Raw genomic sequence first — 22,805 nt, forward strand, 5'->3', positions numbered from 1 at the left:
CACAGAAATGCTGGACCACACCAACAACCACCACATCAGACTACACAGAGAAACCATTGAAATCCACAAGCATGTAGACAATTTCAACAGAAAGGAATAAACCATGAAAATGAACAAAATCTGGCTACTAGTATTAAAAAAACCCTAAAATCAGTACAGTACATAAAGAAAAACACTCAAAAGACAATGGAATTCCAGACAAAAATTAATCAGGGTCAGCTAACACCTCCCAACAAAGGATTCCCCACGCAGCAATCAGCCAGGCTTTGAAGCTGCAAGGCCGTTAAATGCTAATCAAGGTGGCCAATTGCAACATTCAAACTTGCCTCCAACAAACAAGAGTTCTTTCTCCCTCCCTGGAAAATAGGCAACCCCACTTACCTAGTTTCCAACAGACCCCTCAACCACTGAGGATGCCTGCCATAGATGTGGGCGAAACATCAGGAGAGAATGCTTCTAGAACATGGTCATACAGCCCGGAAAATTCACAGCAACCCAGCATTGCATGCATTTGGGACAAGGGGATGCTAAGTATAATGACAATTGAATATCCTATCAACAGCTTTACATTTCAAGCACAATTGGAATTTCGTGGAATCTTTTTTCTATTGATGAGGAAACCCCTGGCCAATTAATAGACAGTGCAAGGCGCAAAGCATCAATGAGGATCAGGTATGTATATGTAATTCTTTTCATTTCCACCAGCTTTCCCAAATCCTCTGACCTCCGAATGTGTTGGACTACAACAACTCTAGTGAAGTGTGTGCCTGTGTGTTGTATTCCACAAACATGGAAGACAGGAGGTTCAAGCAAGGCTACTTGAGGACAATTCCCAAAATAGGCAGCCATATCTGTCTGTTCCAGCAGAAAGAACTGAGTGTCCTGTGGATCTTTTCGGACAACGCATAATCGCAAGATGCAGGAGCACTGAACAGGAAGGTCAGAGGGGGAAAAAAGGAACCAGAACCTGCAGACTGAGCTCCACATTTCCTTTCTCTGTGATCTCCACTTGCAACTGGACACTGCCATATAATCCATTTTAAAGCAGATAATCTGGATTTTATTTGGCAGTGTGGAAGGGACCTCTAGAGTCAACTTCCAGCAAAAAAGTTACACACTGGAGGATATAAAGCAGTGGTTCTCAACCTGTGGGTCCCCAGATGTTTTGGCCTTCAACTCCCAAAAATCCTAACAGCTGGTAAACTGGCTGGGATTTCTGGGAGTTGTAGGCCAAAATACCTGGGGACCCAAAGGTTAAGAACCACTGATCTAAAGATTCCTTGAGAGACTATGGCCCTTTTACACTGCCATATAAAATCCAGATTATCTGCTTTGAACTGTGTTATACTGCAGTGTAGACTCATATAATCCAGTTCAAAACAGATAATGTGGATTATCGACTTTGATAATCTGGATTATAGGAGCCGCAGTGGCTCAATGGGTTAAACCCTTGTGCTGACTGAACTGCTGAGTTGAAAACCTGAAGGTCAGCAGTTCGAATCCCCAAGATGGGGTGAGCTGCTATCTGCCAGCCCCAGCTTCCCATGAGAGAAGCCTCCCACAGGAGCCTCCCACATCCTTGCAGGCAGCCAATTCTCTCACACCCCAAACGACTTGCAGTATATTCTCAGTTTGTGGGTTGTTGTAGGTTTTTTCGGGCTTTACGGCCATGTTCTAGAGGCATTCTCTCTTGACGTTTCACCTGCATCTGTGGCAAGCATCCTCAGAGGTAGTGAGATGAGGTATTCTCAGTTTGCTTCTGACAGAATAAAAAAAAATCTGGATTATATGGTAATGTAGAAGGGGCATTTCTTAACCAAATCCCTAAATAATAAAATTCAAAAAACTTAAACTCACAAATCTGAAAGGCCAACTGTCTAATCATAGTTACATCATTATGAGTGGAAGGTTAATCAATACTTTTTTATGTGTGTGTCAGGAATAATTTGAGAAACTGCAAGTCACTTCTGTTGTGAGAGAATTGGCCATCTGCAAGGATGTTTCCCAGGGGACGTCTAGATTGTTGTAGGTTTTTTCGGGCTATATGGCCATGTTCTAGAGGCATTCTCTCCTGACGTTTCGCCTGCATCTATGGCAAGCATCCTCAGAGGCAGTGAGGATGTCTGGATGTTTTGATGTTTTACCATCCTTTTGAGAGGCTTCTCCTATGTCCCCATATGGGGAGTTGGAGCTGACAGAGGGAGCTCAACCCGCTCTCCCCGGATTTGAACCGCTGACCTATCAGTCAGCAGTCCTGCCAGCACAATTATACTTCCATCACATCACATTATACTTCCATCAAGACTGTAATGAGGTGACTTTGCAAAAGTAATGTGCTGAATGAGAACAACATAATAAATGAGGAGCACCTTGGTGGAGAGCGACTAATTAAGAGATAAAGTGATGATGATGATGATGATGATGGTCACTCCCCCTTGTTACTCTCAGAGGCCAGTTTTTAGACATTGTGAGTGGATTTATTTTATGTATTGTCGAAGGCTTTTATGGCTGGAATCACTGGGTTGTTGTAGGTTTTTTCGGGCTATATGGCCATGGTCTAGAGGCATTCTCTCCTAGAGAGAATGCCTCTAGACCATGGCCATATAGCCCGAAAAAACCTACAACAACCCAGTGATTCCAGCCATAAAAGCCTTCGACAATAGGAGAGAATGCCTCTAGACCATGGCCATATAGCCCGAAAAAACCTACAACAACCCACAGATTCATTTTATGTTTTTTCCTTGGATATTCCTTGTCAATCCTAAAATGGAAAAGTGGCAAGTAAGAAAGAAGTAATTTCTGTTGCCACTGCCATTAATTACTTTTCTAAAGAAGTAATGGGAACTAATTGCTGTTTAGAAATAAAATCCAAATTGTTGTCGCCCCAAGATGTCCTCCTCTGGATGGATGGGAAGGCAGACTGGGAAATGAAGCATTTTTGAAGCCCTCAAATGACATCTTTTCTGCTCTCCACAGCTTCCTCCAAGAGTATTGTGCATTTTTTAAAAACTGGGAACAGGAATCATCCTACAGATGCTAATACATAGACTAGTTTTCCATTCAAAATACTTTGTTCAGTTGTAGATCGACAGGGAAGAAAACATATTTCATCAACTTAATGATCTTTTTAGTTTGTTAATTTAAGCATGAGATCTAAAATATGAATATATACACATGTCAAATTACAGAATTAATTCTTCTCTGGTTTAGGTCAAGCTGGCAGAGTCAAAGCCTGCACAAGCATTTAGATCAGGGTTAAAACTAGCGTCCGTTTGCTCTTTCCAGTTCTTTGCACTTCATTCTTTTAGCAGATGCTACTGTTTTCTGAAAGAAAGGAAGAAAAAGGAAGAAAGTCCAATGAGAAAAGTAAAATTCAGAAAGGTTAATGCTGATTTTTTATTGTATACATGTTGAACAGAAGATGAATTTATTTTTGCACATTTTTAACCGCAAGGATCTTTCTTCCATCACGCAACTCAAGGTGGAATATAAGAAGGATACTGTTATGTACAATTTTATTTTATTTTTTAAATATCATCTTTATTGCTTTTTGTAAAGAGTTAAAAAAAACATCAATATACAAACATACTAAGACGAACTTAGACATCACAATACTTACATACTAAACATCTAACATCCAACAGATACTATACATCTAACATCCAACAGATTTAAAAAAGACTTCCATTTTGTATTCCGTCGGGTATACTATTTGTTCCCTATCAGTATGACCCATCTACTTTTTGTTGTTAGATGGGGTCATAGCGACTTTTTGACCTTAATTTTGTTACCATTTCTTTTTGTCTACTCCTTTATAATCCTTAGGCAGTTCTTTCTTCCATTTTGCTTTTCACATACTCCTCCACCAATTTCCAGTCTGTTTGTCTCATTGAGATCCCATTGCTTTTCTTCAAGTAAAAGGTAAGCTTATCCATATCCTTAATGTCCAGTAACTTTTCGAGCCATTGCTCGATTGTGGGCGTCTGGTCTTCTTTCCACCGTTTTGCAAACGTGATTCTCGCCGCTGTGGTTATGTATGTTACTATAATATCCTCGTCTCTCTCCAATTGTAACTCTTCTTCTGTTAAACCTAGCAGAAAGATTTCTGGTTTAAGGGGGACCTTTTTTTAAAGAATCTTTTGGGTTTCTTCTTTTATTTCTTTCCAAAATTTAGCTGAAATGGGACAGGTCCACCACATGTGGAAATAGCTGCCCACTTGCTCTTTACATTTCCAGCATGTATTTTTGTAACACTTGTACATCCGGCTTAGCTTCTGCGGGGTCATATACCACCGATGGAAGTTCTTGAGCCAATTTTCTTTAAGTGAGGTTGAATATGTATATTTTAGCTTTTTCTGCCATATGTGTTGCCATTCTCTAAGTTTTATCTCCCTGCCGATATTTTTGGCCCATAATACCATGCAGTTCTTGATGCCCTCTGTTTCCACTTCCCAAACTAGCAGCTGGCTGTATATTTTTGTAATACTCTTTTTTTCCAATTTTAATATTTTGTCCCATATTGTGTCTTTGTCCTCGAAACCTTTCTTTTGATCTTGTTTATATGTTTCTTTTATTTGTAGATATTGCAGCCATGTTATCTGTCCTAGGCTATTTGTCAGGTCCTCTTGGGATTTCAGAGTATATGTTTTATTGATGTTATTATAATCTAGTAGCTCTTTGTAAGTTGGCCACCTGTGCCATCCCTGTAGTCTTCTTTGCTTAGCCTCTACCGGTGAAATCCAGAGAGGGGTCTTAGTATAGAAGTATTTTTTATATTTGTCCCAGACCTTGATTAGCGCCGACCGTACAAAGTGGTTTCCAAAGCTCTTTTCACTGCTAGTTTTACCGTACCACATGTACGCGTGCCATCCTACAGTCAGATTGAATCCCTCCAGGTTTAATATTTTTTGGTTTCTGAGCAGGGCCCACTCCTTTAGCCAAACGAGAGCGCAGGCCTCAAAGTAGATTTTAAAATTTGGTAAACCGAAGCCTCCCCTCTCTTTTTTATCAACCATGATTTTATACTTGATTCTTGGCCTCTTACCATTCCAAATAAATTTCCCTATTTCTTTATTCCATTGTTCGAAAATTTTAGCATTTCTTATAATGGGGAGATTTTGGAATAAGTACAGAAGCCTTGGCAGGACATTCATCTTAATTAGGGAGATTTTTCCTGACAGTGAGAGGTTCAAAAATCTCCAGTTTGCTAAGTCTTTTTTCACTTTGGCCCAAGTTGCCTCGTAATTATTTTTGAACAGCTGGGCATTTTTTGCTGTTAGCCAGATTCCTAGGTATTTGATTTTTGTACATATTTTAAATCCAGTCATTTTAATTAGTTCTTCTTGTTTTCTTTTTGAAATGTTTTTCGTTAAGATCATTGTTTTGTGTTTGTTCAGTTTAAATCCTGCTATCTCCCCGAATTCTTCTATTTTATTCATCCACCTTCTTATATTTTTGATGGGATCTTCCACTATACAAATAACGTTGTCAGCAAACGCTCTGGTTTTATATTCTTGTTTTGCTAGCTTTAACCCAATGACGTTTTTGTCCTCTTTGATCAATCTGAGTAGTGTTTCTAGGGCTAAAATAAATAACAGGGGGGATAAAGGACACCCTTGTCTGGTGCCCTTCGTGATTGATATTTTCCCTGTTCTCTGTTTATTGATTTGTATTCTGGCATGTTGGTCTGAATATATTGCCTGTATTGCATTTTTAAAGGAGAAGCCTATGTCTAACTCGTCTAGCAATAGCTTAAAATATGCCCAGCTCAGATTATCGAAGGCTTTCTCCGCGTCGAGAGAAAGCCAAGCAACTTCCTTCTGGATGTTTATATCGTAATATTCGATGGAATTTATTATTGTTCTTATATTTTCCTTAACTCCTCTGTTCGGCAAAAAGCCTGCCTGCTCCTCCCCTATCCAGTTCTTTAGGAAATTTTTTAATCTTCTTGCTAGAATATTTGCGTAGATCTTATAATCGGAATTAAGTAATGAAATAGGTCTGAAATTTTGTATTTCGGGGGTTTCCGACTTTTCTTTTCTTAATAGGACTATCTCGGCTTCTCTCCAGGAGTCCGGGATCACACTGGTTTGCATGGCTATATTCATTATTTTTTTAAGGTATGGTGTCACTTCTTCATTCATAGTTTTATAGAATAAAGCCGTGAACCCATCCGGCCCTGGGGCTTTATTGGAGTCGAGCTCTTTGATAGCTTCTTCTATTTCTTTGATTGTAATTTCCCTGTTTAGTCCTTCCCTTTGTTCATCCGTTAGTTTGTCTAGCTTTAGCCTGGCAAGATAGCTGTTTATCTTTTCTTCCTGTATATCCTCCTTATTATATAGGTTTGCAAAGTAATTTTGAAATTCTTCTTTTATTTCCTTATCTGTATTAAGTATTTTGTCACCTTTTTTAATTTTTGTGATGTAGATAGATTGTGTTTTTTTCCTTATTCTTCTGGCCAGCCATTTGCCGGGTTTCCCGGCATTCTCAAATTCCTGTTGTTTGATGTACCTGTATTTTTTAGCCAGCTCTTCCATTTCCATATGGTGTTTTTTCTTTATCAATATATTTAACTTCCCCGTGATGGCACTCTTTCTTGGGTCCTTCTTTAGTTTCATTTCGTATTCTTCTATTTGCTTCTCAATTTCTTTTAATTCCTTTTGCCTCATTTTGTTCCTTATGGTGTTTTGTTGTATTAAATTGCCCCTCATCACAGCCTTTAAGGTGTCCCAGACTGTCTGGGGGGTTACATCTGATGTGTCATTAATACTAAAGAATTCCTTAATTAATTTCTTATTCTTAAGAATATCCTCTTCTTTTTTCAACAGGTTTCCGTTGAGGCGCCATGTTCTGTTCTCTGATTTTTTAAATAGATCTAATTTTATCGGGCAGTGATCCGATAATTCTCTGGCCTGAATTTTAATGTTGTGAATTTTGGTTACCAATGAACTTGTTAACCAAATCATGTCTATTCTTGTCCAAGTGTTATGGCGCGCTGAGTAGAATGTATAATCCTTCCCTTCTGGATATCTGTGTCTCCATGAATCGTGTAAATCGAATTCCTCTTTAAAATCTATAAATTTTTTGGGTAGGGAGGTCTTATCCACTTTTCTTGTTTTTTGTTCAGCTGTTCTTTTGTCTAATTTCCTGTCTAGAATTCCATTAAAATCACCCATTATTATTAGGCTATCGTAATCAATTTTCTGGATGTTTTCTCTTAGAAAGTCAATAAATTTACTTTTAGGCCCGTTTGGGGCATATATATTGCATACCAGTGTTTTCTTTCTTTCCAAAGTTATCATTATAGCCACTACTCTTCCCTCTTGGTCTTTGAACATGAGTTGTGATGGTATTTCCCTCTTAACGTACAGTACTACCCCCCCTTTTTTTTCTCGCATGCTGAGTAATATTTTTTACCTAATTTATTATGAGCTAGGTATGCTACATGTCTATGACAAATATGAGTCTCTTGCAGCGCTGATATTTGAAAATTTCCTTTATTAATTTGGTGAAAAACTTTATTCCTTTTGCTCGGGGAGTTAATACCGTTAACGTTCCAAGAAAGTATTTTTATCTGCTGTTCATTCATCATTTGCATTGTTTTTTCCTTCTAACACCTCATCCTCTGGCTCTTCCTCGTTTACCTCTCCCACTGGTATTGTAGCCTGATCAAGTTTTAGTTCTTCTTCTTCTTCTGATGATGGTCTGAATCTTTTGTTCATCCTGCCTGTTTTTTGGTACATTTCTCGATCCTCTTTAGGGTGTTCTTTCTTTAACATTTTGTAAAATTCTTGTGCTTTCTCTTCATTTTTGATCCAGAATTTTCTTTCCTTATATGTGGCCATCAGACCCTCCACTTTTTCCCATCTGAACCTAATTTTCAGTCTATTGAGTTCTTGTGTTAGGAATAGATATTTCTTCCTTCGATTCAGTGTTGTTTGTGGTATTTCCTTTAGTACTGCTATCTTTTTCCCTTGCCAGATTATTGGATTCTTGTTGGATTTACTCAGAACATCATCCCTGGTGCATTTTCTGGTGAAACAGACTATGGTATCCTTTGTCAAATTATTCTGTTTAGCATAATTTGTTTGGATTCGAAATGTCCGGTCAATTTCTTTTTCCACGCGTTCTTCTTGTTCGTTTAGAAGTGTCGCTATGATACTGATTATTTTAGGCCTCAGGTTTTCTTCAGCTTCTTCCTGTATATTTCTAAATCTTAAAATATATTCTAATTCCTTTTGTTGCATTTTCTCCAGTTCCTTTTCTAGTTTTTCATTCTTGTTAGCTAATTCCTCCATATTATTTTGTATTTTTTTTTTTGCGTTCTCGCTATTGTCTTATTCTCTAACTTTACATTTTTTATCTCACTATTCGCCTCCGATAGTTCTTTTTTTATTTGACCTATATCTTCTTTAAGTTCTTTCCTAATTAAGTCCAATTGTGTTTGATGTTTAATTTGTCTTTCTGTTATTGTCTTAAGTTCTTTCTGATTTGCTTCTTGGTTTTCTGTGATTTTCTCCGTTATTTTTTGGAGTTCTTTCCAGATGTCTTTCATTATGCTTTCCTCCTGTCCTGAACCTTTTCTCCCTATTTGTTTAGGATCTTTCATCTCTTTTTCCATCTTTGTTTTTTGAGCTATTATTTTATTGGAATTTGCTTTGTAAAGTTAGGAGATGGGGTTGGTGGTAAATATTTCCTTTCAACTATACTCTCCACCTCTTGGAGTTTTTGTTTCTTTGCTACTTCCTCTTTTCTCCCTTTGTATGTTTGTTTGCTTTTATTGTTTATGTTAATTACATGTTATGTACAATTTTATAAATGTTCACATACCTGACTCTCTTCACGTTGTTCGGGAAGGACCAGCTTGGGACGACGCGTGGCTTGGAGGGTTAGCTGATGCACCTCTGGCTTGTCTGGTGGCCATTTCTGCATGGATGCTCCGAGGAATACAGGATCCCACAGCGGCATTCTTTGATTTCTTGCCTGAAAGTCAAACTCTAAAATTGGCACACTGCAAAACTTAGTCACCGGGTGAAAGAAGTCAAGCATGTGGGAAAGTATATAGCTGAGAGCTAACTCACTGCAGATTCAGGCTCAATCTTGACTTATTTCTACCAAACTGGAAAATTGAAAAATAGACTACATGAGGCAAAGATCATATTTACATGCAGATCTCAGGGCCGCACTTCAGTATGTGTATATGATATTGCTAGCATCTTATTGCCCATTTGAGTCCCCTTTGGGGGAGATAAAGCAAGGTATAAACCAGGGGTCCCCAAACTACGGCCCGCGGGCCACTTCCAGCCCGCCAAGAGCCCTTATCCGGCTCGCGGAGGAGGAGCGCTCACCCCCCCCCCACACAGTGCCCCTCCGTTGGCTGGTTTACGCTATCCGTCAGGCCCGATGGACAGCGTGAGCCAGCCAAGGGAGGCTGCTCCGCGTGGTCTACTCGCGTGTTAAGCACCTCACGAGGTGCTTTACTCGCAAGTAGGCCGTGCGGGCCTGCTCCCCCCCGGCAGGCTCACGCTATCCGTCAGGCCCGATGGACAGCGTGAGCCAGCCAAGGGAGGCTGCTCCGCGTGATCTACTTGCATGTAAATGCAGTGCCTAAAGACCTTGGCCTGCACTTAAACACAATCAGTGCTGACAAAATTACTTTCTGCCAGCTGCAAAAGGCCACCTTACTGGGATCTGCATGCATTAGAATCATAGAATCATAGAGTTGGGAGAGACCTCATGGGCCATCCAGTCCAACCCCCTGCCAAGAAGCAGGAATATTGCATTCAAATCACCCCTGACAGATGGCCATCCAGCCTCTGTTTAAAAGCTTCCAAAGAAGGAGCCTCTACCACACTCCGGAGCAGAGAGTTCCACTGCTGAACGGCTCTCACAGTCAGGAAGTTCTTCCTAATGTTCAGATGGAATCTCCTCTCTTGTAGTTTGAAGCCATTGTTCTGCGTCCTAGTCTCCAAGGAAGCAGAAAACAAGCTTGCTCCCTCCTCCCTATGACTTCCTCTCACGTATTTATACATGACTACCATGTCTCCTCTCAGCCTTCTCTTCTTCAGGCTAAACATGCCCAACTCCTTAAGCCGCTCCTCATAGGGCTTGTTCTCCAGACCCTTGATCATTTTAGTCGCCCTCCTCTGGACACATTCCAGCTTGTCAACATGACTCCTCAATTGTGGTGCCCAGAACTGGACACAATATTCCAGGTGTGGTCTAACCATCTTGGGAGAATGTCAATCTATATATATAAAACTGCTCTGTGTGTAATGAGTACACTAAAAACAAAAGAACCAATGAATGAAATCACACCAAATTTGGCAACAAAACATCTCACAACCCAAGGAGTGACCATCACTCAAAATATTAAGCTTTTTGGGAGTTGTAGTTGCTGGGATTTATAGATCATCTACAATCAAAGAGCATTCTGGACTCCACCAATGATGAAATTGAACCAAACTTTGCTCACAGGACTCCCCTGACCAACAGAAAACACTAGAAGGGTTTAGTGGGCATTGACCTTGAGTTTTGGAGTTGTGGTTCACTTACATCTAGAGAGCACTGTGGACTCAAACAATGATGGGTCTGGACCAAACTTGGCACGAATACTCAATATGCCCAAATATAAACACAGATGGAGTTTGGGGGAAACAGACTTTGACATTAGGGAGTTGTAGTTACTGGGATTTCTAGTTCCCCTACAATCAAGGAGCATTCTGAACCCCACCAATGACAGAATTGGGGCAAACTTCCCACACAGAACCCTCATGACCACCTCCTTGCAACCCCCCCCCCCCCCAGGGGTCCCAAACCCCCGGTTGAGAAATGCTGCCTTAAAGCCATCCAGTCCAACTCCCTTCATCAGGGCAAGAAAACATAACCAAATCCTGACAAAGGGCCATCCAGCCATTCACACACAGACACACACACACATATGTATATGACAGATCCAGTATCAAAGATTTGAAAGGGACCCCTAAAGAAGGACAATGATATGTTGCATGTCCCAGAGTAGGCAAACCAGACATCAACACTGGCAAAGGAACAGGAAGAAAAACTGTTTACCCACAAGTAGAAAGACATTACATATATTAGAAACCAATACATTATCACTACTTTATTTTCCAGATCACTAGACTGGGCCACAGCAACGCGTGGCAGGGGACCGCTAGTAATTTATAACTATATGGACCAGACTTTCAATTCAGTTTGGTTCTGATGAAAGTAGACCAACTTCTCCAAGGAAAGTATGGAACTTCCACTTTTATTGAAATTTCTGTGACCCATTTGATTCCACTTTGGGGAAAGTGAATAAACAACAATAATGAAATCTGCATTAAAGCACTTGAGTGCAGGAGCCCATAACTGATTGATTCATCTACCCAGGCCTTGATTGCTTTGCATTCGTTATGCAGTCAAACATGTTAATGATGAACTGAGATCCCCCCTCCCCACCATCCTCATCACAACTGGAAAACTTTTGCTTTGCTTTTTGATGTTACACAGTATGAGGTCATCCAAATGTGTCACAATGCATTGCTCACCACCATCATGAGAAATGACCAGATGCAGTGTGAGATCAAGAGCGTGGTGGTCCATTGGCACTCACTTTTGTTGGTCTCGGTTCCAACTGTTTCGTCAGCAGAATGAGGAAAGATGAAATCAGTACCGCACAGGTGGCCGACGCCTCCCGGTAGGCTTACACTGGCAATGTTGGCGATCTTCATGGGGCAAGGTTTGGAGAAACTGAGTTGCAATCCGGGGAATCCAGAGTCCATTGGAGAGTTAGTTGAAGGAAAGATCTATATGATAAGAAGCAAAATTAGTCTTGGAAACCATAAAGGAAAAAATGCTACTTACCTAGAGATCAGTTATTATAAAACTAGGCTGGGATAATAGCTATGTTTTCACCTGAGAAAACATTTTTCTAGGAATTTCCAGGTCTTCCAAAACAACTGTATGGTCAACTTTCACGAACTATCCAGAATGCTAAGATCTTCTGGGGAGGCCTTGCTCTCGCTCCCGCCTTCTTCATAGATGCGTTTGGCGGGGATGAAAGACAGGGCCTTCTCAGCGGTGGCACCTCGACTGTGGAACACCCTGCCTAGAGAGATAAGATCAACCCCTCCCTCCTGTCCTTTCGAAGAATGGTGAAAACCTGGCTTTTTGAACAGGCCTTCCCAAATATGGCATAGATATATGATATTATGGATAACTGACGACGCAACTGGACAACGATTTGAGATGGAGATGCTTTGACAATGTTTTTAAATGCTGTGTATGGTTTTTATGTTTTTATATTGCTGTTAGTATTTTAAAGTATTTATGACTGTTTTAATTTGTTGTAACTGCTCTGGCATTGAATTGTTGCCTATTGTTAACTGCTCCGAGTCGCCCTTGGGCTGAGAGGGGCGGTATATAAATGTAGTAAGTAAGTAAATAAATAAATATGGAGGATATAGTGTAAGAGCCAGGAAATAGATTTTTCTCATGGAAGAATATGGGATACTTTCAGGAAATGTTTGTACGGGAAAAGAGAAGTAGTAGTCATTCCATAGAATCATAGAGTTGGAAGAGAACTCGTGGGCCAAGAAGCAGGAAAATCGCATTCAAAGCACCCCCGACAGATGGCCATCTAGCCTCTGCTTAAAAGCCTCCAAAGGAACCTTCACTGCACTCCGGAGCAGAGCGTTCCACGGCTGAACAGCTTTCACAGTCAGGAAATTCTTCCTAATGTTCAGGTGGAATCTCCTTTCTTGTAGTTTGAATTTATTGTTCTGCATCCTAGTCTTTAGGGCAACAGAAAACAGACTTGCTCCCTCCTCCGTATGACTTCCCATCACATCTTGATCAATGGTCCTCATCATGTCTCCTTTCGGGCTTCTCTTCTGCAGCCTAAACATGCCCAGCTCTTTCAGCTGCTCCTCATAGGGCTTGTTCTCCAGACCCTTGATCATTTTAGTTGCCTTCCTCTGGACACATTCCAGCTTGCCAACATTGGACACAGTATTCCAGATGTGGTCTGACCAAGATAGAATAGAGGAGTAGCATGACTTCCCTGGATCTAGACACCTTACTTCTATTTATGCAGGCGATACTTATACTAAAATGCTTTGGTCTCTTTTTGTTTCAAGCTCTCTCTGCCAGTGGATTACAAATCTGTCTAAAAGATCTGTGGAGGATATCAAGATGGGATGGAGAATTATAAGAGGAGAAGGAAGTTCCCTACCTCCCCTCACTAGATAGCAAATGATGTTTACAAGTCATCCATTCCCATGGCCCTTAATGTCACAGGGTGTGCAGCTTAAGAAACAGGTTTACCATTTAGTCCCATGGATGGAGAACAGGCTTTTCTGTTCCTCTTTCCCTTTTTCCAAGGCTGGAGCTTCACTGATATAAGTTCAACATCTTTTATCCAGAAATTTGAATTCTGACATTTTCCAAAATCCAAAACTGTCCATATGTCTGGCTGAGACAATGACAGCGTTGTTTTCTGATGGTTCAATGTACACAAACTTTGTTTCGTGCATTAAATTCATAAAAAACATTGTGCTATCTGCAAACTGTATATCAAACACAAAGGAATTCTGTCTTTTGACTTGGGTCCCATCTCCAAGATAGCTCATTATATCCATACTAGCCATCCCCTGCCACGGGTTGCTGTGGCCCAGTCTGGTGAGCTGGAAAATAAAGCAATTAGGAAGTGTTGTTTTCTAATATATGTCATTTCTTCATCGTTGTGTGGGTAAACAGAATTTCTTGCTGTTTCTTTGTCAGTGTTGATGTGGAGACTGTCTGGTTTCCCTGCTCTGGAACATGCAACATATAATTGTCCTTCTTTAGGGGCCCTTTCAAATCTATGATACTATATCTCTCATGTGAAGTATCTATCTATATCTATGGCTGGATGGCTCTTTGTCAGGAGAGCTTTGATTACGTTTTCTTGCCCTGGTGAAGGGAGTTGGACTGGATGGCCTTAAGTATTTTCGGTTGGTCATGGGGGTTCTGTGTAGGAAGTTTGCCCCAATTCCCTCATTTGTGGGGTTCGGGATGCTCTTTGATTGTAGCTGAACTATAAATTCCAGTAACTACAACTCCCAAATGTCTATTTTCCCCAATCTCCATCTGTGTTCATATTTGGTCATATAGAGTATTCATGCCAAGTTTGGTCCAGATCCATCATTGTTTGAGTCCACAGTGCTCTCTGGATATAGGTGAACTACAATTCCCAAACTCAAGGTTCACCAAACCCTTCTAGTGTTTTCTTTTGGTCATGGGAGTTTTGTGTGCCACATTTGGTTCAATTCCATCACTGGTGGAGTTTGATTGTAGGTGAACCATAAATCTCAGCAACTACAACTCCCAAATGACAAAATCAATTTTTTTGAGTGATGGTCACTCATTGGATTGTTAGGCGTATGCTGTCCAAATTTGGTGTCAATTCCCCCAGTGGTTTTTGAGTTCTGTTAATCCCACAAATGAACGTTACATTTTTATTTATATAGATATGCCAATATAGATATTCTATTTTTTAAGCATTTAAAACACGAGATACTCAACCTAAACTTAGAAATGTTGACTGAGAGCTGAGAACTTCAGCTTTCATGCTTTTTCTTCTCCCAAGGTAGAGGGACATGAAGTGAAATTTCTCAGTTGCCATCTACAAAAGTCTGCTGAGCTTACAGGATGCAGAGCTTTGAGGAATGAGCCCCTGTGGGTGATATTCAGTGGGCCATATTAGATTTCTGGAATTTCCCCTTGTCATGTTCTAGAGAGTTCCTTTGTTTTTGTGATATCCTAGAAAAATCTGTTATGCCTTGTAATCACCCTGGCCAAGCTGAGCGCATATCCTTGAATACTTTTCCGTGGCTGTATATAAGAGCTGACAAGGTGGCATTCAGAAAGGGCAACCATTCAGTGTTACTTCAATTACGCAGCATTACAAACCCATGACAAAAGCTTCTAAGGAACCCAGAGGTGATAGAGAATGTTACTCTAGGTCACATATGTCAAACTCAAGGCTGAGGGCCAAATCTGGCCCTCTATGGCATTTTATGTGGCTCTCCAGATGTTGGACTACAACTCCTGAATTGCTCATCATTAGACACCATGACTACAGCTGGTGGGAGTTGGAACACAGTAGCATCTGGAAGGTTGCAGCTTGTTCTCTTTAGCCAGGAGAGTGAGGTTTGAATTTAGATACAAGTCTTGTAGATATGACATCTGACATCAAAATTTCTATTAACCTTTCCCCAACCTCAGAGCACAAGTGCTGTTGGATTGCAGTTCCCATTATCCTCAGTCCACATGGCAGAGAATCAAAGGTGATGGGAGTTGTTCTTCAATAACATCTGGGTACCCCAATTGGGTAAATACTAAAATTATAATTGGCCCTTTGTATACAGGGATTCTCCATCCATGGTTTCAATGACCCTTTGAAGGCAACCATAAAGCTGATGTGCTCCTCGATGACCCCCCTGCTCTAGGTCATGGATGGAAATAACATTGACAAAGCTGCTATGGTTCCAACACCAGTATAACTTCAGAAGTGGATCTGAGAATCTCTTCAGGACAACATCCTTGTCACCAGGACAAACAATGCATGAGATGAAGGGAAGGAATGAGGTCTATATGTCCTTCCCCTTCCATTTTCCTATCCTTTGTTTTCCAGGGCAGGGCACCAACTTGGGTGAAGCTCCATCTCCACCCAAGTTGAGGCCCAGACAAAATTCTGGATACATGCTATGTAAATTTGATACCAAAAGGTGGGCTTTAGGGTTTGTTATGCACCACAGGCAGTGGGAAACTGGATCACTTCAGGTCAGGATTTTTGGAAACCATGAGAATAGAGGAGGTGGGTATACAATCTGTGGATCATTTGGTGTACTGTGTTGTTATCCTTTCAGAGGGGAAGCTACGTTTTGACTCTTCATCTCATTTTCAAACATCTCTGGGCTTTCTCTGACAAGCACTGGTAGAAAATAAGATGCTAATTAAGTTAGTTCCTTCTGTGTGAATTTTCTTGTGCATTTAACACCCAGAGTATTTTTGTTCTTTAAAAAAAAAAGAACAGTAAGATCTTGCTTCTGAACTTTCTAACAAGCACTTAGGGAAGAACACACTGGATGTCATGAAGAGAATGGGAAGAAATTGTGTGTTGTTCCACTTCGGTTGCCTAATGAGATAATGCCTCTTTTCTGTTCCAGCTAAGGAGGTTGAACATCTTCACTGAAGCTTTCTGGAAAACAGGAGATTCCTCTAAAGAGCAGAGAGCGTTATCACTTTCCCCCCAGCTGCACTAATATTGCCATGTTTTTTATTTTTAAGTGATGTCCGACGTACAAAAGCACAGGTCAGTTTGGAAATAAAGCGTTTACATCGTGCAGCGATTCAGTCCACAACCACTTAGAAGCCTTGTATACAAAGCACCAGCGAGTGGCAAAAACACGCTCATTTTTGCACAGCAACCCACAGAGGAATTGGCGCTACAGACAGACATACTGCCTCAGTTGCTATGGATATGGCAGGGAATTCGCGTGCTGTTTGTTGGAAAGATTGGAAATTTAAGTACCAGAAATTAAGGTTGAGGGTGGAGTCTACCCTGGGAGACACCTACAAATTGAAAAAAGAGGTTGAAATTCTCAGTTCTTCTCCAGTGCAGACTGTACTTTGCTTTCTTGCTGTCTCATCTGCTTATTTTGCCTATTTGGTTTTGTTTAGTCCAATCATACATGAGACAGCCAATCGCTCATTGGATTTTTCTCCCCCTCCTGACAGTTAGATATTTTAATAAGCCTAATTTGGCCGCTGAGATTTCACCAGGCATCTGAACAACCTTTTAAACCATCTCTGAAGACATAAGGATTAGCAACCTGAATCCTGGAAAGAAGAGGGGCGAGGATGCTCTCTCTCTCTCTATATATATATATATCTGACTTCTATACTTGACATCAGATCTCATTATTGCACAGAACTATATGCAATTCTGTGTCATGACTTTATTTATTCAACTTATAACCTACTTTTTTTAAATGATCGCACTCAGGAGAACAAACATGGGATTCTCACGCAATTTTCAACAGTGGCTTGTTTTGACCATGCTCCAACTTCAAAAGGGAATCGAGCTTAACTGATCTACCTCAACAAACTACTAATAGCAACTTCTATCTCCAGCAGAAACAGGTCTTTGGGTTCAGCTAACAGTTGTTAGGTGTTCATTTCAGACCAAGCAACCCCAAAATACAGAACCATTCACAGTAGATATTGCTACTTGTTGTAATCCAGCCTTTGATTGTGCCAGCACCTGAGTTTTGGGGGGATTCTGGACTTGTTAGTCAACCTGATGACACTAGGGATTCTGTGTCTGCAAGCGAACCAGCAAGAGATTTTAAGCCCTGAAAATGAATGGTCTCTGTATGAAGGCCACATTTCAGAAAGGCAGTTTGCTAAGGTAGAAAGGTCAGAAAAAGAACTGAGCTCAGAGGATGAAAATGAAAGTCCAGGTGGACAGACTAATGAGCAGTTAGATAGGAGATTTACATTCTGTCAACACAGAATTTCTCAGGTTTATGAAGGTCAAGACACCTATTAGCCAAGAAGTCCTTATCAGTTTCCCAGTGGAGAAGGCATGATTTTCTGTCTATATTAGCAAGAACAGGAAACTGTTTCACCAGTCGAGGCAATGTTGGTGACTGAGTACAGAACTTCTGTCACGTCAAGGGATTTCTAGTTCTATGTTCCAAGCTCCCTTAATCTCATGTTTTGGATTTATTCTGCTTTTGTATTCCTGTTTTTTTATGCTATCCATGTATTTTGAATTCTGTGGATTATTCCTGATATTTGGTTTTTGGCTTTTTATAATATTCTGGCAGAATTGTTTTTCATATATATTCTTCAATAAAGTGCTTTGCTATTTTACCTTGGACTGGAGTGTGTGTTAAGTACAGAGGCGATTCCCAGTCTTGGAGTACAACACTACTGTTCGTCCCCACATTTCCCAGCAACTGTAAGGACTGCACATAATAGCCAAGAAAATAGGGAAGTCTAAAGAGAGGGTCAGATGGCTTTATCACCCCAGTCAATCAAAAATGTGGAGCACTTTGATTTGTTGAGCTCAGATTCCACTACACCTCTTCTACTTGGAATCAAAGAGTTGGAAGAGATCTCATGGGCCATTCAGTCCAACCCCCTGCCAAGAAGCAGGAAAATTGCATCCAAAGCACCCCTGACAGATGACCATCCAGTCTCTGCTTAAGCTTCCAAAGAAGAAGCCTCCACCACACACCGGGGCAGAGAGTTCCACTGCTGAACAGCTCTCACAGTTAGGAAGTTCTTCCTAATGTTCAGATGGAATCTCCTTTCTTGTAGTTTGAAGCCATTGTTCCATGTCCTAGTCTCTAGGGCAGCAGAAAACAAGCTTGCTCCCTCCTCCCTATGACTTCCTCTCACATAATTATACATGGCTATCATGTCTCCTCTCAGCCTTCTCTTCTTCAGGCTAAACATGCCCAACTCTTTAAGCTGCTCCTCATAGGGCTTGTTCTCTAGACCCTTGATCATTTGAGTCATCCTCCTCTGGACACATTCCAGCTTGTCAATCTCTCTCTTCAATTGTGGTGCCCAGAAATAGACACAGTATTCCAGGTGTGGTCTAACCAAGGGAGAATAGAGCATGGGTAGCATGACTTCACGGCGTCTAGACACTATACTCCTATTGATGCAGGCCAAAATCCCACTGGCTTTTTTTGCTGCCGCATCACGTTGTTGGCTCATGTTTAACTTGTTATCCACAAGGACCCCAAGATCTTCCACTATATTGCAGATTCCTTTAGATTCAGCAAGGCCTTGAAGAAATGGGCCACTCTAACCGAGTGACCATTTCTATTTACGAGGAGATGGACACAAATGGATGGCTGGGAGAGGCTAGCTAATACATACACAACCCCCTTCTGCATGTACATATGTGATCCTCATACATGCATTGCAGTTCAAGCAGAGCTCTAAGCTGGAAAGTCCCTGTGCATGTAAAGACAATAATAATTATGGAGAAGGTCATGTCTCTGTTACGCAGTACTCCTGTTCTCAAAGACAAGTGTGGGCCTGCAGGTACAATGTGAGAATTTGATCTAATGTTAAACGTGACAAGGACAGGCTGGCGTTCTCTCTTGCTTCCTCTCGCCTCTTTGACTTTGAAAGCCTCCCCATTCCTTTTGTATGAACCAACTCAATGAACACCTGCTTCCTAATTCCAGCTCATGCCAAGCAGCATAAATGCATCCCCCTCCCCTCAATTACCTTCCGGAAATCCCTCCTCTGTTCCTCCCCTTCAAGGTAAGTTCAGGAGGAAGAGGTACCTTGAGAAGTAAAAGCAAGCCCTCTGCACACACTCAAGGTCAGTTGGTGCTGCAGGAAAGGTGTGTTTTTTTATTAGCTCACCTTGCTAGTTCTATCAGAAAATGTTACTTTGGCGCACAGAGATAATTATTTTGAACAGATTGCAGATCCCTAGGAGGCATATGCCATCTTTGGGACCTTGGATAGCTTGAGATAGTGGCACCACTGACTGGAACTAAACAGGGCTCATTATTGAGCTGTCATGTGAGAAAACATGGCTACCCCCAAATGCCAGCTGAATGTAAAAAAGAAAGGAAAAGAACACACCAATGGCAACATCTGAGCATGAAGAATCATGTCTGTCTTGGGTCCTTCCCCAAAGGGGAAGAGGGATAAACAACCTAATTGCAGTAAAGGTATTTTACTTGCTGTTCCAGCAAATGGATTTCGGCTCTGGCCCTCTCTTCCGGGCTGACGGTTATTCCATCCAACACCTGAAGATTCGGCAAGCGAAATATAAGAAGTGGACGATGGCAGATCTTACGGGATACCTGAGAGGCAGAGAGAAAGAGAAAGAGACTGGGAGTTAAGCTGAGCAATACACCCCCAGATTGATTGGGTTTGCATCCCTTCCTGGGGGTTGAAATCCAAGCTCTAGCATTAGGCAAAGGTGAGGACAGATGCCCTGTGCAGCACTCCTGAATGTAGAAGGGAGGTATATTTTGCATGTACAGGCTCTGGATCAATGCTGAGCCATTGCACTCTCTAAATTGCAGGAAAAGATTCCACCTAAAAATGAGAAGACCTTCCTGGCGGTAAGAGCTATTTAGCACTGGAATATGCTGCCTTGGAGTGAGGGAGAATTTGTCTCTGGAGGTTTTTAAGCAGAGGCTGGATGGCCATCTGTCAGGGATGCTTTGATTGCCATCTGTCAGGGATGCTTAATCAGTTTGAATCCATGAGAAAGGGTGAGTTCCCACCATTCAGCTCCAGCTTCCCATACAGGGACATGAGAAAAGCTTCCCACAGGATGGTAACACATCAGGGCGTCCCCTGGGCAACGTCTCTGTAGATGGCCAATTCTCTCACACCAGAAGCGACTTGCAGTTTCTCAAGTCACTTCTGACATGATTAAAAAGTTACTTCATTCATTAAACGAGACATCATTTTTTCCAGCTTTCTTGTATTTCCTAAAAAATGTCCTCCCAGTTTTCTCGTATTTGCCCTTCACAAAAGTTGATGAAAAAAATCTGATGGTTGAACTAAATATTTCCACAGCTTTCTTTGGAAAGTTATATAGGTTCCCATCACTGTGGAGGAAAAAGGTTCCCAGGTCTTGACCTTACTGGACTGTTTTTTACTAATAACTCTTGGGAATGGTAAAATATAGTCATGTTTGAAATCCCAACAGTGCATTTGCAACTCTCCTCAATCCCATGCCAAACACTGAAAGCCATCTTTGTGACAGTGTTAGTAATTAGATAGAAAAACCCTGAAATATAAGGTATGTAATCTTGCAGAAAAAAATTACTCACAGGATTTCCATATATTGAGAGCTCCTTAATGCAAGGAAGACAATCGAGTTTTTCAAGTTCCGTCAACTCCTGTCCCAAGATAAAAACAAAGTTATAGTCAAGTGACTCCTAAAACAATTCAACTAAAGCAGGCATGGGCAAACTTTGGCCCTCCAGGTGTTTTGGACTCCAACTCCCACAACTGTGGGAGCTGAAGTCCAAAACACCTTTGCCCATGCCTGCACTAAAGGCACAGAGAAGGCATGGATAGACGTACTTTATGTAAGAATTCATATGTAATCAATCAACCATCTGTTTATTGGCTGGAAGAGATAAGAAATGTGTCGATGAATTTGCCTGAATCTACTAGGTAGCATGTAAGGGGAGATACTAATTCCAGAGGCTACTTTCAAACTGAGAGCAGCCTTTTCCAGTTTTACAACAGTTTTACAACTCAAATGCTAGTTCCCAACAGGATTAGGACCACAGGCAAATTGTGATGGGGACCAGAAGCAGTATATGGAAATGAGAGCCCACATCCTACTTAACGTGATCATTTTCCCCAAAAGAAATCTTTATTGGGTTGTTGTGAGTTTTCTGGACTGTGTGGCCATGTTCCAGAAGCATTCTTTTTTTTTTTTTGCTTTAGACTTCAGTAGGAACTGTATGCTTTAGACTTCAGTAGAAACAGAACAACAACAACAACAACAACAACAACTTTATTCTTGTATCCCACCACCAGGATGCGGCACTAATTTTTTAAAAAATATTTGTCAAAGGCTTTCATGGCCGGAATCACTGGGTCACTGTGAGTTTTCTAGGTTGTATGGCCATGTTGCAGAAGCATTCTTTCCTGATGTTTGGCCCACATCTATGCCAGGCATCCTCAGAGGTTGATGGGTCTGTTGGGAACTAGGCACAAGGGGTTTATATATCTGTGGAATAATGTCCAGATGTGAGAAAGAACTCTTTTCTGCTTGAGGCAAGTGTCAATGTTGCAATTAATCACACTGATTAGCAATGAACGGCCTCAGAGCTTCAAAGCCTGGCTGATTGCTGTCTGTCAGACTACACAGCGAAGCAATCCACAAGCATGTGGACAATTTCAACAGAAAGGAGAAAACCATGAAAATGAATAAAATCTGGTTACTGGTATTAACAAACTTTAAAATCAGGACATTAAATAAAGAGTGACACTCAAAAAGCAGAGGAATTCCAGACAGGAAACAACCAGGGCCAATAATCCCTGACCAAACTGCATAAAATGCCCTCGGTAGCACTTTATTTTACCTGTTAGTGCAATCAAATCCTACCTTATCCTCTGGATCCCCTATCCTGATACATTACATTGCCCTCTCACCCAGTGTTTTAAATTTTAATTTTTGCTATTGGCCCTGCCCACTGTGATCAATTTTCAGTGTTTTTATGCTCTGATTTTATATTGTTGTTCTGTTTATTTATATTGGTTTTGTATCTTATGTTATTTTTATTTTCTTATTTTCTGTTGTGTTCTTGTGTCATATTGTTTTACTGTATTGCTGGGCATGGCCTCATGTAAGCCGCCCCGAGTCCCCTTGAGGAGATGGTGGTGGGGTATAAATAAAGTTGTTGTTGTTGCTGCTGTTGTTGTTGTTGTTATAGCTAACTCCTCCAAACAAAGGATCTCCCCAGGCAGCAATCAGCCAGGCTTTGAAGCTGCAAGGCCATTCAATGCTAATCAAGGTGGCTAGCTGCAACATCCACACTTGCCTCAAGCAGACAAAAGTTCTTTTTCCTGGATATTATTCCACAGAAATATAAACCCCACTTTTTACTTTTCAACAGACCTCACAACCTCTGAGGATGCCTGCCATAGATGTGGGCAAAACGTCAAGGGAGAATGCTTTTGGAACATGACCATACAGCCCAGAAAACTCACAGCAACCCAGTGATTCTGGCCATGAAAGCCTTCGA

The 22,805-nt window shown here is 41.1% G+C and overlaps 1 protein-coding gene across 1 annotated transcript in view; it reads right to left on the bottom strand.

The window, feature by feature from the left end:
* Positions 1 to 2,600: 2,600 nt before the first annotated feature.
* Positions 2,601 to 22,805, bottom strand: part of LRRC9 (leucine rich repeat containing 9) — an 86,432-nt gene continuing 66,227 nt past the window's right edge. Inside the window, exons 30-33 of the mRNA XM_067463057.1 lie at positions 20,874 to 20,942; positions 19,764 to 19,889; positions 8,830 to 8,982; positions 2,601 to 3,324 (exon numbers count right to left, since the gene is read on the bottom strand). Coding sequence (XP_067319158.1) covers positions 3,262 to 3,324; positions 8,830 to 8,982; positions 19,764 to 19,889; positions 20,874 to 20,942 — 411 coding nt within the window. The 3' untranslated portion in view covers positions 2,601 to 3,261. The remainder of the gene's footprint in view (positions 3,325 to 8,829; positions 8,983 to 19,763; positions 19,890 to 20,873; positions 20,943 to 22,805) is intronic.

This window comes from Anolis sagrei, chromosome 1 (assembly GCF_037176765.1).
Source record: "Anolis sagrei isolate rAnoSag1 chromosome 1, rAnoSag1.mat, whole genome shotgun sequence".
Classification (NCBI taxonomy): Eukaryota; Metazoa; Chordata; class Lepidosauria; order Squamata; family Dactyloidae; genus Anolis; species Anolis sagrei.